The sequence below is a fragment of the Phoca vitulina genome, unplaced genomic scaffold (genome assembly GCF_004348235.1).
Source record: "Phoca vitulina isolate PV1807 unplaced genomic scaffold, GSC_HSeal_1.0 scaffold30, whole genome shotgun sequence".
Classification (NCBI taxonomy): Eukaryota; Metazoa; Chordata; class Mammalia; order Carnivora; family Phocidae; genus Phoca; species Phoca vitulina.
Genome location: NW_022589733.1, coordinates 9,797,956 through 9,812,118, shown reverse-complemented (window position 1 = coordinate 9,812,118; position 14,163 = coordinate 9,797,956). Strand labels below are relative to the sequence as shown.

Sequence of the window (14,163 nt, the reverse complement as noted above, 5' to 3'; positions counted from 1 at the left end):
TGTCCCAGCAGAGGGAGCCCCTCTGGCCAGCCAAAAGCACTCAGAAACCGAGCCCTTCCCATTTCCTCTTCCCCACATGGTGCTGAGGCTCCCTGCTGAAATGCAATTAAAGCAATTGATTTTCTAGTGCTGGTATTTATTGACTACCTTGCAGAAGGGCTATCTTTCTATTCCCATCAAACCTTGGGTTGCGTGTGTGGGTTTTTTTTTTAATACTTTAGGGTTCTGAGTTATGGGAACAGACCTTGTTGTAAATAACCACTATTCAAGTTGTGACAGGAGGATCCAGCCAGAGGCCCCTCCCAGAGCCCTGGATCCGGGGAGGGGGCCACAGCCAGCTCGGCTCCAAACCTGACCCAGGGAATGACCACCCAGAGGAATAAACTAGACTGAAGATGGGAACCTGGGGCCAAAGGCCTTGGAGAGGGAGGCAGGGCTGGGCTGGCTCAAGTTAGTGGCACGATGACGCATGAAGGAGATTGTTGTGCTCTTTATTGCCAAAAATAAAAACTTTTAAAAAGACAACAACTGTTAGTAAATATCCCTTCCTTTCTGCACCAGCTCTCTGGCTTTCTCCTGGCTTCTCCTACCAGACTGCCTAATCAACTGCTTTGGGCATACTCTACCTCTAGGGTAAGGGGTCAAGGCCAGACCTTCATTAAGGCCCTTCCTCCCCAGCCCCCAATCTTAAATAATCAGGCCACTGGCAGTGAAGTTTGAAAAACGGGGTTTATCTGGGGTGGGGGGCAGCCCGTGTCTAACACTATTCTCTAAGGGTTCTCAACTTAGGGACACTCGGGGATTTAAGTGCCAGTAGGCTGGCTCTGGGCAGGGGCTGGAAGGGTTCGTAGGCAACCAGAATGAGGGTTCTAGTACTCACCGGAAGCCCAACGTACAAATGTGAGAACAACTTTTGGACAGAAAGAGTCTGCGACCTGAAATGACCAGCAGAGGAGAGTTCAGCTCTGCAGTTCTCACCCCGCCCAGGCACATCAGGAAATGGGCTGAAAGGGAGGTTCTGGGGCTGCTACTGGCAATCAGGGGGCAGGGCCAGGGATCCTAGGGGTCTAGTAAAAAACTGTCCTGCCTCAGATACCAGTGGCACCCCTGGCCATCCGTCTGCAACAGCGCAAGGCTGCAAGGGGACTCGTCTTCCCCTTGGCTACCTTCCTAGGGGGTACTGATGGCTTGCCAAGAAGCCTGAGCAACAGCTGTCCAGACCCAGAAGCTACAAGAGGCTCTGGAGAGACCAGAGAGCCAGCTGCTGGCCTAGACTCCCACCCCCCCACCCCTTTTCTGCCAAAACAGGTGAGCTGCTGCTAGTTTATGGTTAGGACATCACTCTGGATCTCGTGGCTTAACTGCGTCTGTAAATCACTCAGCTTCTTCTTCAATCCAGAGAGGGCTGAGAGGACAATTGTTTCAGGACGCAGAGAGCCACAGGACTCCACGTTGTAGTAAAACCTAAGAGGAAGAGTCGGGTGAGAGCCCTCCACGAGGCAGGCTCACTAGCCCGAGCTTCAGCCCTGGATCATGCGCTCTCCCTTCTAGGTCCTGACTCCCTTCCCACCTGGAACTCAGCTAACAGTGGTCCTGCTGCACATTACAGGACTTCAAGGCCACAGCCACCTCAAAAAGCTTCATGTTCACCATCAGAAGACTGGTCCGTTTCTGGCTCTGGCCTGGTCCCCTTCCCTGGGGGTTGAATATCAAGAGTAGGAGCAGAGTGGCTAACTGGAGGGCTCCTCTGTGCCCCAATAACTAGGGGAGGATAATCTGCCCTGGGACATGCACGTGGCACGGGCTCCACTGTTCTCCATCCTTCCTGAGCTCGCGGGCACCGGGACTAGAGGGAAGGGTCTCCCCAACTCAGAGCCTGCACCAAAACCCTATGTTCTTCCATGCTTCACCTTCAGGTGCCGGACGAGGGTCTTACCTCTCTGGCTTGCCGTTGGGGTCGTAGGGAGCCTGGGACTCATCTTCATCCAGCTCAGAGTACTCGCTCTTTGGCCTGAGGTCAAATACAGGTCAGCACAGGCAGCTACTGCTGCTGTCCACAGGGAGCCTACCCCCACCCCGCTCCCTCAGAGCCCTGTCCACATCAACCCACCCTAAAGGCCTGCCTTTACTCCGACGAGAACATACCATTCCTCGGGCTTGGGGTACACCGTGTGCCTCAGGGCATTGTCAGGATCATATTCAAAAGCCACTCCTGCAGTTGGGTTCCACTTGGCATGCTCCTTGCCAAAGCCCTTTTTGGCATAGGCTCGAAGTCTTAGCTCCTGGCCTTTCCTCAGCTTGACGATGAGGATGTCTGCAGGGAGAGGTTTAAGGCCGTCAAGGGGCGGTAGAGACACGGACCCCTGAATTTTGACCTGGAAGGCCCCTGGAGGCCCACACGATCTGGACAAACAGTTCAAAGGTCAGCTGACAAGGAGAGCAGGCGGCACGAGAGGCTGTGCTGGGTCTCGGCCTCCGTGCTGGCCTGCAAAATGACAGGGCGGGTACACATGCACACATGTTCTCCAGCCCCTTACCGTCCTGTTCCACGTAGTCATTGGGGTCATTATCTCGGTTCCGGGAGGTCACCTGCAGGGAGCCCAAACAGAGGCATGTATGAGCTGTTGGTCTCCCCAGTCACCTCTTCCAGCAACTATGTTCCAGCACCTGTCAAACCTGGGAATGAGGGGAGAGAAGTGCCTCCTAGAACCTCATGGGGACTGCCTTCTCAGTCAGAACAGTACCATGGCCTTTAAAAGGGTCCTTGGGTGGCAGAGGACGGGCACACAGCACCTACCGTGTTCCTGTCCACCCTGACTAGTGTCCAGGATTATTAGCACTTTTTAGGCACCAGACAGAGGAAGGCAGAGGGTAACGCAAGGAATATCCGCATCTTGTAACAAACCACCCGAGTCTGGCCCACTTTGAGAGAAAAGGAGGAGGACGTGGTGAGACACTGACTGGAATGACCCGGGGGCTGTTGGAGATGAGGTCTCGAGACGTGACGTGACGAGTTTGGTCTTCATTACAGCGCACGTCAAGGGTGAACTCCACCGAGCACTCGGGGCAGAACTCCTCACACGTGCAGTCCTGACGGAGGAAGAGAAGCAGGAATGAGTCCATGGAGAGATGGCAAATGCTGAGCTCCCTGTTTCTCATACCCCGTTCCTTCCATTTTTCCAGCTGTAAAACAGCCGGCCCCAGGCTCTAGGCACTGGGGGGCCGTGTCTATCTGGTACACCATTCTCACGGGCTGCCCAGTGCGCGCACTTCCCAGTTTAGAGACCATCTAGACCCACTGCCCCCCATGTTTTCCTTCCACCTCCGCCAGCTGCCAGACCACACTGCAGGGAGACGCTGTGCTAACATCCCACCCTGGCCCTCGGGGTGCTCTTCTGCCAAGAACCAAGGCGTTAAGTAAGAGAATGATGCTTTCATGCTTTATAGGGCAGCTTCCCCTGAACTAAGTGGACTAGCTTGGGAAGGTCACCATCGTTTAAAATAAAATGATCCAGGGCACAACACAAAAAAGTACCTTTCAAGTTCTAGACTACTTACCTTTTCTTAAAAACAAAATCTTTCCATTATGGAAAATTTCATATATTCACAAGAGTAGAGCAAGTATAAGAGGCTGCTACCATGTAACCATCACTCGGCTTCAATAATCATCAATAGTTCTTTAAGCAACCGATGCTGGAAACAACCCATGCCTCTGTTAGGGACCATCTGCTACACTGTAACTTCAGGCAAGAGTTACTGGAATGTAACCAAGCAAACTGTTCTCCCCCTCACACCAGCAGGAAAATCTAACATGCTTCTGATGTTTCTGAGATGAGGAGGAAGAACAAGGGGCCACACCTGGATAGTGTGCAGTCATACACAGGTGAGGCAGGAAGGTAACCTAGAGCTTTAGCAGAAATATGAAATGGAAGGGGGCGCCTGGCTGGCTCAATCCGTGAAGCACGCGACTCTTGATTTTGGGGTCCTAAGTACGAGATCCACATCGGGTATAAAAATAACTTAAAAAAACCTAAAAACCCAAAATAAAAAAGCAAGACACATCGATATTCTGTCTGCAAGAGACTCACTGCAGACCCAAAGACACCTCCAGATTTAAAGTGAGGGGGTGGAAAACCATTTATCATGCTAATGGACATCAGAAGAAAGCTGGGGTGGCAATCCTCCTATCAGACAAATTAGATTTACTTTTTTTTTTTTTTTTTAAGGTTTGAGAGAGAGACAGTGAGAGACAGCAGGAGCTGGGAGGACAGGGAGAGGCAGGCTCCCCGCTGAGCAGGAAGCCCGATGTGGGGCTCGATCCCAGCCTGGGATCATGACCTGAGCTGAAGGCAGACATTTAACTGACTGAGCCACCCAGGCACCCCCAAATTAGATTTTATTTATTTTTAAAATTTTATTTATTTGACAGAGAGAGACACAGCAAGAGATGGAACATAAGCAGGGGGAGTGAGAGAGGGAGAAGCAGGCTTCCCATGGAGCAGGGAGCCCGATGTGGGGCTCGATCCCAGGACCCTGGGATCATCACCTAAGCTGAAGGCAGATGCTTAACGACTGAGCCATCCAGGCGCCCCCTCAAATTAGATTTTAAACCAAAGACTCTAATAAGAGATGAGGAAGGACACTATAGCACACTTAAAGGGTCTATCCAACAAGAAGATCTAACAATTATAAATATTTATGCCAACATGGGAGCAGCCAATTATATAAGCCAAGTAATAACAAAATCAAAGAAACACATCGACAATAATACAGTAATAGTAGGAGACTTTAACACCCCCCACCCCTCACTGAAATGGACAGATCACCTAAGCAAAAGATCAACAAGGAAATAAGGGCTTTAAATGACACACTGGACCAGATGGACTTCACAGATATACTCAGAACATTCCATCCCAAAGCAACAGAATACACATTCTTCTCTAGTGCACATGGAACATTCTCCAGAATAGATCACATTCTGGGTCACAAATCAGGTCTCAACCGGTACCAAAAGACTGGGATCATTCCCTGCAAATTTTCGAACCACAATGCTATGAAACGAACTCAATCACAAGAGGGAAGTTGGAAAGAACTCAAATACATGGAGGCTAAAGAGCATCCTACTAAAGAATGAATGGATCAACCAGGAAATTAAAGAAGAATTAAAAAAATTCATGGAAACGGGGCGCTGGGTGGCTCAGATGGTTAAATGTCTGCCTTCGGCTTGGGTCATGATCCCAGGGTCCTGGGATCAAGCCCTGTGTCGGGCTCCCTGCTTGACGGGGAGCCTGCTTCTCCCTCCCTCCACTGCATGTGCTCTCTTGCTCTGTCAAATAAAATCTTTAAAAAAAAAATTCATGGAAACAAATGAAAATACAACTGTTCAAAAGGTGGTCTTAAGAGGAAAGTATATAGCAATACAAGCCTTTCTCAAGAAACAAGAAAGTTCTCAAATACACAACCTAACCTTACACCTAAAAGAGCAGGAAAAAGGACAGCAAATAAAGCCTAAACGCAGCAGGAGAAGAGAAATGATAAAGATTAGAGCAGAAATTAATGAAAGAGAAACCAAAAGAACAGTAGAAGAGATCAACGAAACTAGGAGCTGGTTCTTTCAAAGAATAAGACTGGTAAACCCGTGGCCAGACTTATCAAAAAGAAAAGAGAAAAGACTCAAATAAAATAAAATCATGAATGAAAGAGGAGAGATCACAACCAACACCAAATACAATTATAAGACATATTATGAGCAACTATATGCCAACAAATTAGACAATCTGGAAGAAATGGATGCATTCCTAGAGACATATAAACTACCAAAACTGAACCAGGAAGAAATAGAAAACCTGAACAGACCCATAACCAGCAAGGAAATTGAAGCAGTAATCAAAAATCTCCCAACAAGTAAGAGCCCAGGGCCAGATGGCTTCCCAGGAGAATTCTACCAAACATTTAAAGAAGAATTAATACATATTCTTCTGAAACTGTTCCAAAAAATAAAAATGGAAGGAAAACTTCCAAACTAATTTTATGAGGCCAGTATTACCTTGATCCCAAAACCAAAGACCCCACCAAAAAGGAGAATTACAGACCAATATCCCTGATGAACATGGATGCAAAAATTCTCACCAAAATACAACAGGATCCAACAGTACAATAAAAGGATTATTCACCACGACCAAGTGGGATTTATTCCTGGGCTGCAAGGGTGACTCAACATCCACAAATCAATGTGATACACTACATTAATAAAAATAAGGACAAGAACCTTATGATCCTCTCAATAGATGCAGAAAAAGCATTTGACAAAGTACAGCATCCTTTCTTAATTAAAACTCTTCACAGTGTAGGGATAGAGGTTACATACCTCAATATCATAAAAGCCATCCATGAAAAACCCACAGCGAATATCATTCTCAATGGGGAAAAACTGAGAGCTTTCCCCCTAAGGTCAGGAACGCGGCAGGGATGTCCACTATCACCACTGCTATTCAACATAGTATTAGAAGTCCTAGCCACAGCAATCAGACAACAAAAAGAAATAAAAGGCATCCGAATCAGCAAAGAAGTCACTCACTCACTCTTTGCAGCTGATATATTTTATGTGGAAAACCCAAAAGACTCCACCCCAAAACTGCTAGAACTCATACAGGAATTCAGTAAAGTGGCAGGATATAAAATCAATGCACAGAAATCAGTTGCACTTCTATACACCAATAACAAGACAGAAAAAAGAAATTAAGGAGTCGATTCCATTTACAACTGCACCCAAAACCGTAAGATACCTAGGAGTAAATCTAACCAAAGAGGCGAAGAATCTGTACTCAGAAAATTTTAGAATACTCATGAAAGAAACTGAGGGGGCGCCTGGGTGGCTCAGTTGGTTAAGCGACTGCCTTCGGCTCAGGTCATGATCCTGGAGTCCCGGGATAGGGTCCCACATCGGGCTCCCTGCTCAGCGGGGGGTCTGCTTCTCCCTCTGACCCTCTTCCCTCTCGTGCTCTCTGTCTCTCATTCTCTCTCTCAAATAAATAAAATCTTTAAAAAAAAAAAAAAAAAGAAATTGAGGAAGACACAAAGAAATGGAAAAACGTTCCATGCTCATGCACTGGAAGAATATTGTTAAAATGTCTATGCTACCTAGTGCAATCTACACATTCAATGCAATCCCTATCAAAATACCATCAACTTTTTTCACAGAAATGGAACAAATAATCCTAAAATTTGTATGGAACCAGAAAAGACCCCGAATAGCCAGAGGAATGTTGAAAAAGAAAACCAAAGCTGGTGGCATCTCAATTCTGGACTTCAAGCTCTATTACAAAGCTGTCATCATTAAGACAGTATGGTACTGGCACAAAAACAGACACATAGATCAATGGAACAGAAGAGAGAGCCCAGAAATGGACCCTCAACTCTATGGTCAACTAATCTTCAACAAAGCAGGAAAGAATATCCAATGGAAAACAGTGTCTTCAACAAATGGTGTTGGGAAAATTGGACAGCCACATGCAGAACAATGAAAGTGGACCATTTCCTTACACCACACACAAAAATAGACTCAAAATGGATGAAAGACCTAAATGTGAGACAGGAATCCATCAAAATCCTTGAGGAGAACACAGGCAGCAACCTCTTCGACCTCAGCCGCAGCAACTTCTTCCTAGAAACATCGCCAAAGGCAAGGGAAGCAAGGGCAAAAATGAACTATTGGGACTTCATCAAAATAAAAAGCTTTCGCACAGCAAAGGAAACAGTCAACAAAACCAAAAGATAACCGACAGAATGGGAGAAGATATTTGCAAATGACATATCAGATAAAGGGCTAATATCCAAAATCTATAAAGAACTTATCAAACTCAACACCCAAGGAATAATCCAATCAAGAAATAGACAGAAGACATCAACAGACAATTCTGCAAAGAAAACATCCGAATGGCCAACAGACACATGAAAAAGTGCTCAACATCACTCAGCATCAGGGATACAAATCAAAACCACAATGAGATACCACCTCACACCAGTAAGAATGGCTAAAATTAACAATTCAGGAAACGACAGATGTTGGCGAGGATGCGGAGAAAGGGGAACCCTCCTACACTGTTGGTGGGAATGCAAGCTGGTGCAACCACTCTGGAAAACAGTATGGAGGTTCCTCAAAAAGGTTGAAAATAGAGCTACCCTATGACCCAGCAATTGCACTACTGGGTATTTACCCCAAAGATACAAATGTAGTGATCCGAAAGAGCACCTGCACCCCAAGGTTTTTGTTTTTTTTTTTTTCACCCCAAGGTTTACAGCAGCAATGTTCACAATAGCCAATCTATGGAAAGAGCCCAGATGTCCAATGACAGATGAATGGATGAAGATGTGGTATATATATACACAATGGATTATGCAGCCATCAAAAAATGGAATCTTGCCAATTGCAACAATGACGTGGACAGAACTAGAGGAGGGTATTATGCTAAGCGAAATAAGTCCATCAGAGAAAGACAAGTATCATATGATCTCACTGATACGTGGAATTTGAGAAACAAGGCAGAGGGTCACAGAGGAAAAGAGGAAAGAATGAAACAAAACGGAACCAGAGAAGGACACAAACCATAAGAGACCCTTAATCTCAGGAAACAAACTGAGGGTTGCTGGAGTGGAGGGGGGTGGGAAGGATGGGGTGGCTGGGTGATGGACACTGGGGAGGGTATGTGTTGTGGTGAGCGCTGTGTATTGTGTAAGACTGATGAATCACAGACCTGTATACCTGAAACAAATACATTATGTTAACAAACCCGAAACTTAAAAATATGAAATGGAAAAATCAAAATGTCATGAAAAATAAAAATATGAAATGGTACACAACCTTAAAAAAAAATGTATTTAACGAAAGGAGAGGAATCGGAGATTAAGAGACTAAAGAGGTGTAACAACCAAATGCATGCATGAATCTTGGATGAATGACCGACCCACAGACAAAAAGCAAGAAAGGCCGTGTGGGGGACAACTAGGAAAATTTGGGTAAGGACGGTGCAAACATGACAAGTTAATGCTAATACTCTAGGCATGATAGTGTGGTTATGTGGGAAAATACCCTTACTCTTACAACAAGCATGCTGAAGTAGATGAGAAGTGTCATGGTATCTGCAACTCTCTTTCAAATGGTTCAGCAAAAATAACATGGATAGGATAAATAAAGCTAATGTAGCAAAATATTAACAATTGGCAACTGAAGGTGAAAAATAAATAGCTGTTTATTATTTGAGGTTTTTAACTTTTCTGCAGATTTTGAGAAAAAGCCAAAAACAGGGTAGGGGGATCCATACCATCTTTGTTCAGTAAATACTAGAAAAAAATTTAATGGACGGAAGCTAGGTCTTGGGGCATGCATATCTTTACCCAAGACATTGCCACACTGCTCTTCAACTGGCTGTACAACTATCCCCACCAATATCTGTGAGGTTTCTTTTTTTTTTTTTTAAAGATTTATTTATTTAAGAGAGAAACAGAGACAGTGACAGAGATAGCAAGCAGGGAGGAGAGGGAGAAGCAGGCTCCCCACTGAGCAAGGAACCTGATGCGGGACTCAATCCCAGAACCCTGGGATCATAACCCGAGCCTAAGGCAGACACTTAACCAACTGAGCCACCCAGGCGCCCGATGTTTCATTTCTTACAAACAAAAATCTGGAGATGTGAAGCAGATATTGCAAAATGTTAGAATATGACAAGTTCTTGGACAGGAGCGAGAGTACTGGTCAGATAAACTCCACGCTTGTCTGTGTGCTTAAACATCTCTTTAAAAAATATAGATTTATAACATGTATCAAGTTAGCTACCACAAAAATGATATGCCCTTGGGAATATCAGAAGATGGGCTGATTCAGGATCACCCAAAGCCACCAAAAGGGAAGTCTCAAGCTGTTACCTAACGCAGCCCTGGGGAAAAGAAGCAGGGAACCTAATCCTGTCCCGCCCCCACTAAGTCCAAGGCCTGTTAACATACCATCAGAGAACAAACATGATCCTAGAGGAAGGGGCCTCATTTAACGAGCATCACCTATGGGGAGAGGCACAGAGAGCTGCCTTCCAGTCCCTCAGGTGCTGCTGTGGGGGCCAGTTCTCACTCCCTTTGTTCTCACCCTCACGCCCTCCTAACCCCTCAACCCTCTGTTGACTCCCTTTAGCCTCCCAGCCTCCTGTCACTCGGAAAACACACCCTGGAAAGTAGAGTCTGAACAGATCGGAGTCTGAAAAGGCCCAACCCCCACCGTTCAGTATAAATGGGAATTCTGGTGTATACCTGGTCTTGTGTGGCTGGCTGGAGAGACTCCCTGATGCCCCTGGAACCTAATCAATCTGAGGCCTGTCAGAACGGAGGACCCATGTCTGCTTAGGCTCCAGGCAACATCTCCACGCTAACAGTTAGAAGTAAGAGGTGGGGGAAAATGCCTCTGAGAACTGAACCCCCCGCCCCCGCCCCCCTTCCACCCAATCACACCGCATACCCGGGAGTACTGCAGCTTGTCCACAATGTCGTCACTAGTGAGGGGAATTAGTCCTGGAAGAAACAAAGAAGCACTTTAAAGAAGTCCAAATGGCCACGCCAGAAAGAGAACCTAAAAATCCCCTTGGGAGTGAGGAGGCTTCTTCCTCTGATACCAGGCACAGCCCCCCTACCTTTCACCTTTCAAAACCCACACTCACCAAGTCTGTGAGCAATGAACTCATCATGAAGGACTGAGGAATTGGCATCAATTTGAACCCAGTCAATGGCTAAAAAATAAAGCAGACATGCAGTTTAGCCACCAAATTCACTTAAAGACTTACAGCAGTGGTTCTCAAGATTTAAGAAACACCTGATGCTTACTAAATTACAAAAGCCTGGGCCAGGCTGCCAGAGGCTGATTCCGCAGCTCAAGTGGGGACCAGGGATCCGCATTTTAACAGGAACCACATGCAACACCCCCTCCTTTCCTACTCAGGTAGATTTAATGTGGGTGGGGGGTGTTCCTGTTCCATACAAAATACTGACTTAGAGAATACTCATGGGAGTGGGAACATGTTTATTTGAACTAAATATTTCTGTGAGAAGCATTTACGTCTGTTATTCATGTCAACACCAAATCCAAGAACACAAACTACTCAGGGACTTAAAAGTTGGGGAAAAAAATCTCAAGACAGACTTATGGTCCATATCTCATTTTATGATGCAATGACCAGATTGGCCCATTTAACACTTTATCACTCAATCAACTAATGTTTAGAGAACTCCTTTAATGGAAACAGTACACTAAATATCAAACCCAATGCTTACCAGCAATGAGCTAAAAGGATAAGAACTGTATTACCACACACACTTGACTTAAACACATATTCATTCATTAATAAACATCTGCATGCAGACAAATTCATAAATCAAATGGCCAACCACCAAACAAAGGGCGTGGACACTAGAAACGAAGTCAGAAGAGGACCAGACAGTTAGGACCCAATCTGCATTGTCCTATGCTTTCTATTGCTTCCCCAACCCAAGCCAAAGGAGGACCATGAGCCAAGCTTTTCTGACCCTGCCTCCTCACTCCCTCCCCCTCCCCGTCCCACATGCCCCGACCCTCTCCTGTGCAGGTTAACATCCTCTGAGGCTCCTATAAACCAAGCTTTGCTTGACCTCCAGGATTCAGATACGAACACTCCCTCCCTACAAGCTCCTCCCTCACAAGACTCTGCCCCGCCTAAAGACACTTGTTACATATATATACACACACACAATATGTATGTCATGTACATATACGTATTATACATATACTTCAAAAATTTTTTGAGAGAGAGAGAAAACGAGTGTGGGAAGGGCGGGAGGGAGATTCCACACTGAGCGCAGAGCCTGATGCTGGGCTTGATCTCACAACCCTAAGATCATGACCTGAGCCAAAAATCAAGAGTCAGATGCTTAACCAACTGCGCCACTCAGGTACCCCTACCCTGTCATATTTTGCCTTCTATCGTATTTGTATATATCTTGTCTCAACCTCCCAGCTTCAAAAAATCCTTGGGGTGGAGTCTTCAAATATCTTAACTTTTGCATTCCCAATGTGGCCTGGAATGTAGCAGGTGCTACTATCTGCAGAACTGAATTTGTGGGAAAAATGGCATTTAGACTTGTAATGTCATATTGCCTCAAAGTACAACTCCATGGGGTACCTGGGTGGCTCAGTCGGTTAAGCGTCTGCCTTCGGCTCAGGTCACGGTCCCAGGGTCCTGGGATGGAGCCCCGCATCGGGCTCCCTGCTCCTCAGGGAACCTGCTTCTCCCTCTCCCTCTGCCTGCCACACCCCCGCTTGTGTGCTCGCTCCCAAATAAATAAAATCTTAAAAAAAAAAGTACAACTCCCTTATTTTACTCATGATGAAACTGAGGCCCACAGACAAGGAGTGACTAGGGAGGGGTTGGACCAGCACTCCCAGTTCTGAGCTGAAGAAGTGACTAGAGATGGTAGTGGTGGAAACTACAATGTTCTCTTGTTTACCAATCATTTGGCCTGCTTATTTCCTTAGGAGTGCAGCAGCTTTGAGTTACACTTTTTCCAACCCAAACTTTGAATTGACACTCAGTAAATATTTGTAATATATTTATAAATGTGAAAAACACCTGGAGCAGGGTGGCTGGAACCAGAGCAGACCCTCCTTCCTCTAAGCGCCAACAGCACTGTAGTTACACTTCTGAGCTACTTACTGATCCACGTCTATCCTGCAGTACTGTTATCTGTGGATTCGCCTTTGCCCTGCAACTTCACCGGGCGCTCCACGAGGGCAAGAACCCTGCACTATGCAGCTCTGCATTCCCAGTTCCTAGCATACTGCCTGGCAGTTACATGTTCTCTGAGTGCAGCTGAAGGAACGGATTCATAAAAAGACACCTACTGGTACTGAACACAATGCATTTAATAGGGATTCCCTCATTTAATCCTTGCCATCACCCTGTAAGTACTATTAATGTCCGAATATTACAGAGAAAACCGCACCACACAGTTGAAAAACTTGCCCAAGTTTCACAGGGACAGTACGTGAAAACGGTATTCAAACCCAAATACGCAGACTCGCGAACCCACGCTCCTCACCGACGCGTATGTGAGAGTGGACCGTAGCGGCCCTGGGCCAACGGTACAGCACTGCTGTCTTCTCAGAGCCACCCCAGGAGCCCCCCCGCCCCGGCCTAACCAAGCGCTAGGAGCAGGAGCCCCAAGGTGTGCGGAGGGGGCTGGCCACGACAGGCCGGTTTCACTTACCTATTATGGGCACCTCGGCGATGAAGACCCTCCGTATAGAGTTGGCCACCCTGAGGGATGAAAATCAAGCCGCGTGAGGACGCCGCAGCCTCGACGGCGAAGCCCCGCGCTCACGGTTCCCAAAGCGGAAGGCCCGCCACGGGGGCCCAGCTCTAGAAGGCCGTGACCCCCGCCCGGCCCGACTCCAGCCCCCCGCGTTCCACAGCCGCCGGCCTCCTCCCTCAGGGGCCTTACGCCAGGTCCGTGTTCTCAATGATGAACTTGACATTCTCGTCGGTGAGCTCCGTGATCCGCACGGTGGGCTGGTTGGCATACGGCATCGTGCCCCACAGCCCGCCAGCTCCCGGGATTCGGCTCCCTGCGCCACCGCCGCCGCCGCCGCCGCCGGAAGTGGGTCAGCGCGGCCCGCGCCGCTTCCGCAGACACGCGCTCACAGCGCCACCTGCCGCTCGGAGGCCGTTGCCGCTCCGGGCCGCGTTTTACACTCCCACCTGCTGGAAGTGCATCAGGTTCAACCGTGGGAGGGGCGGGGGCGGGAATTGGCAAAACCTGTGCACGCCCTCGACTCAACAATAACACTTCTAGGAATTCCTACTACGAAAACGGCTGCCGTTGTCAGCAAAGTTACACGTTCGGGGGCGTTCCCTGCAGCACTGTTTGTAACAGCAAAAGATAACAAAACTAGGTATCTATTGACAGAGACCAGGTTAAATATACAAAACAGAATACTACGATGCCTTTAAGAAAATGAAGTAAATCTGCACATTTATGGAAGAACATAAGTATACTTCAGCAAAGTCTGGCTCACGCTCTCCTGAAACTGCAGGAAGATACAATGCTTTCACTTCAGTGCATCATCTGCAGTCTGTGTAGTTGTGGCAGGTG

At 47.1% G+C, this 14,163-nt stretch overlaps 1 protein-coding gene across 1 annotated transcript; it reads right to left on the bottom strand.

Moving 5' to 3' along the window:
• Window positions 1-115: 115 nt before the first annotated feature.
• Window positions 116-13,672, bottom strand: POLR2C (RNA polymerase II subunit C). Its single transcript, XM_032424431.1, has 9 exons — window positions 13,513-13,672; window positions 13,279-13,328; window positions 10,701-10,769; window positions 10,502-10,554; window positions 2,962-3,090; window positions 2,538-2,589; window positions 2,146-2,314; window positions 1,937-2,011; window positions 116-1,464 (listed from the first exon to the last, which is right to left on the bottom strand). The coding sequence occupies exons 1-9, from the start codon at window positions 13,596-13,598 to the stop codon at window positions 1,320-1,322; spliced, it is 828 nt and encodes a 275-aa protein (XP_032280322.1). The 5' UTR covers window positions 13,599-13,672; the 3' UTR covers window positions 116-1,319.
• Between the last annotated feature and the right edge of the window lie 491 nt (window positions 13,673-14,163).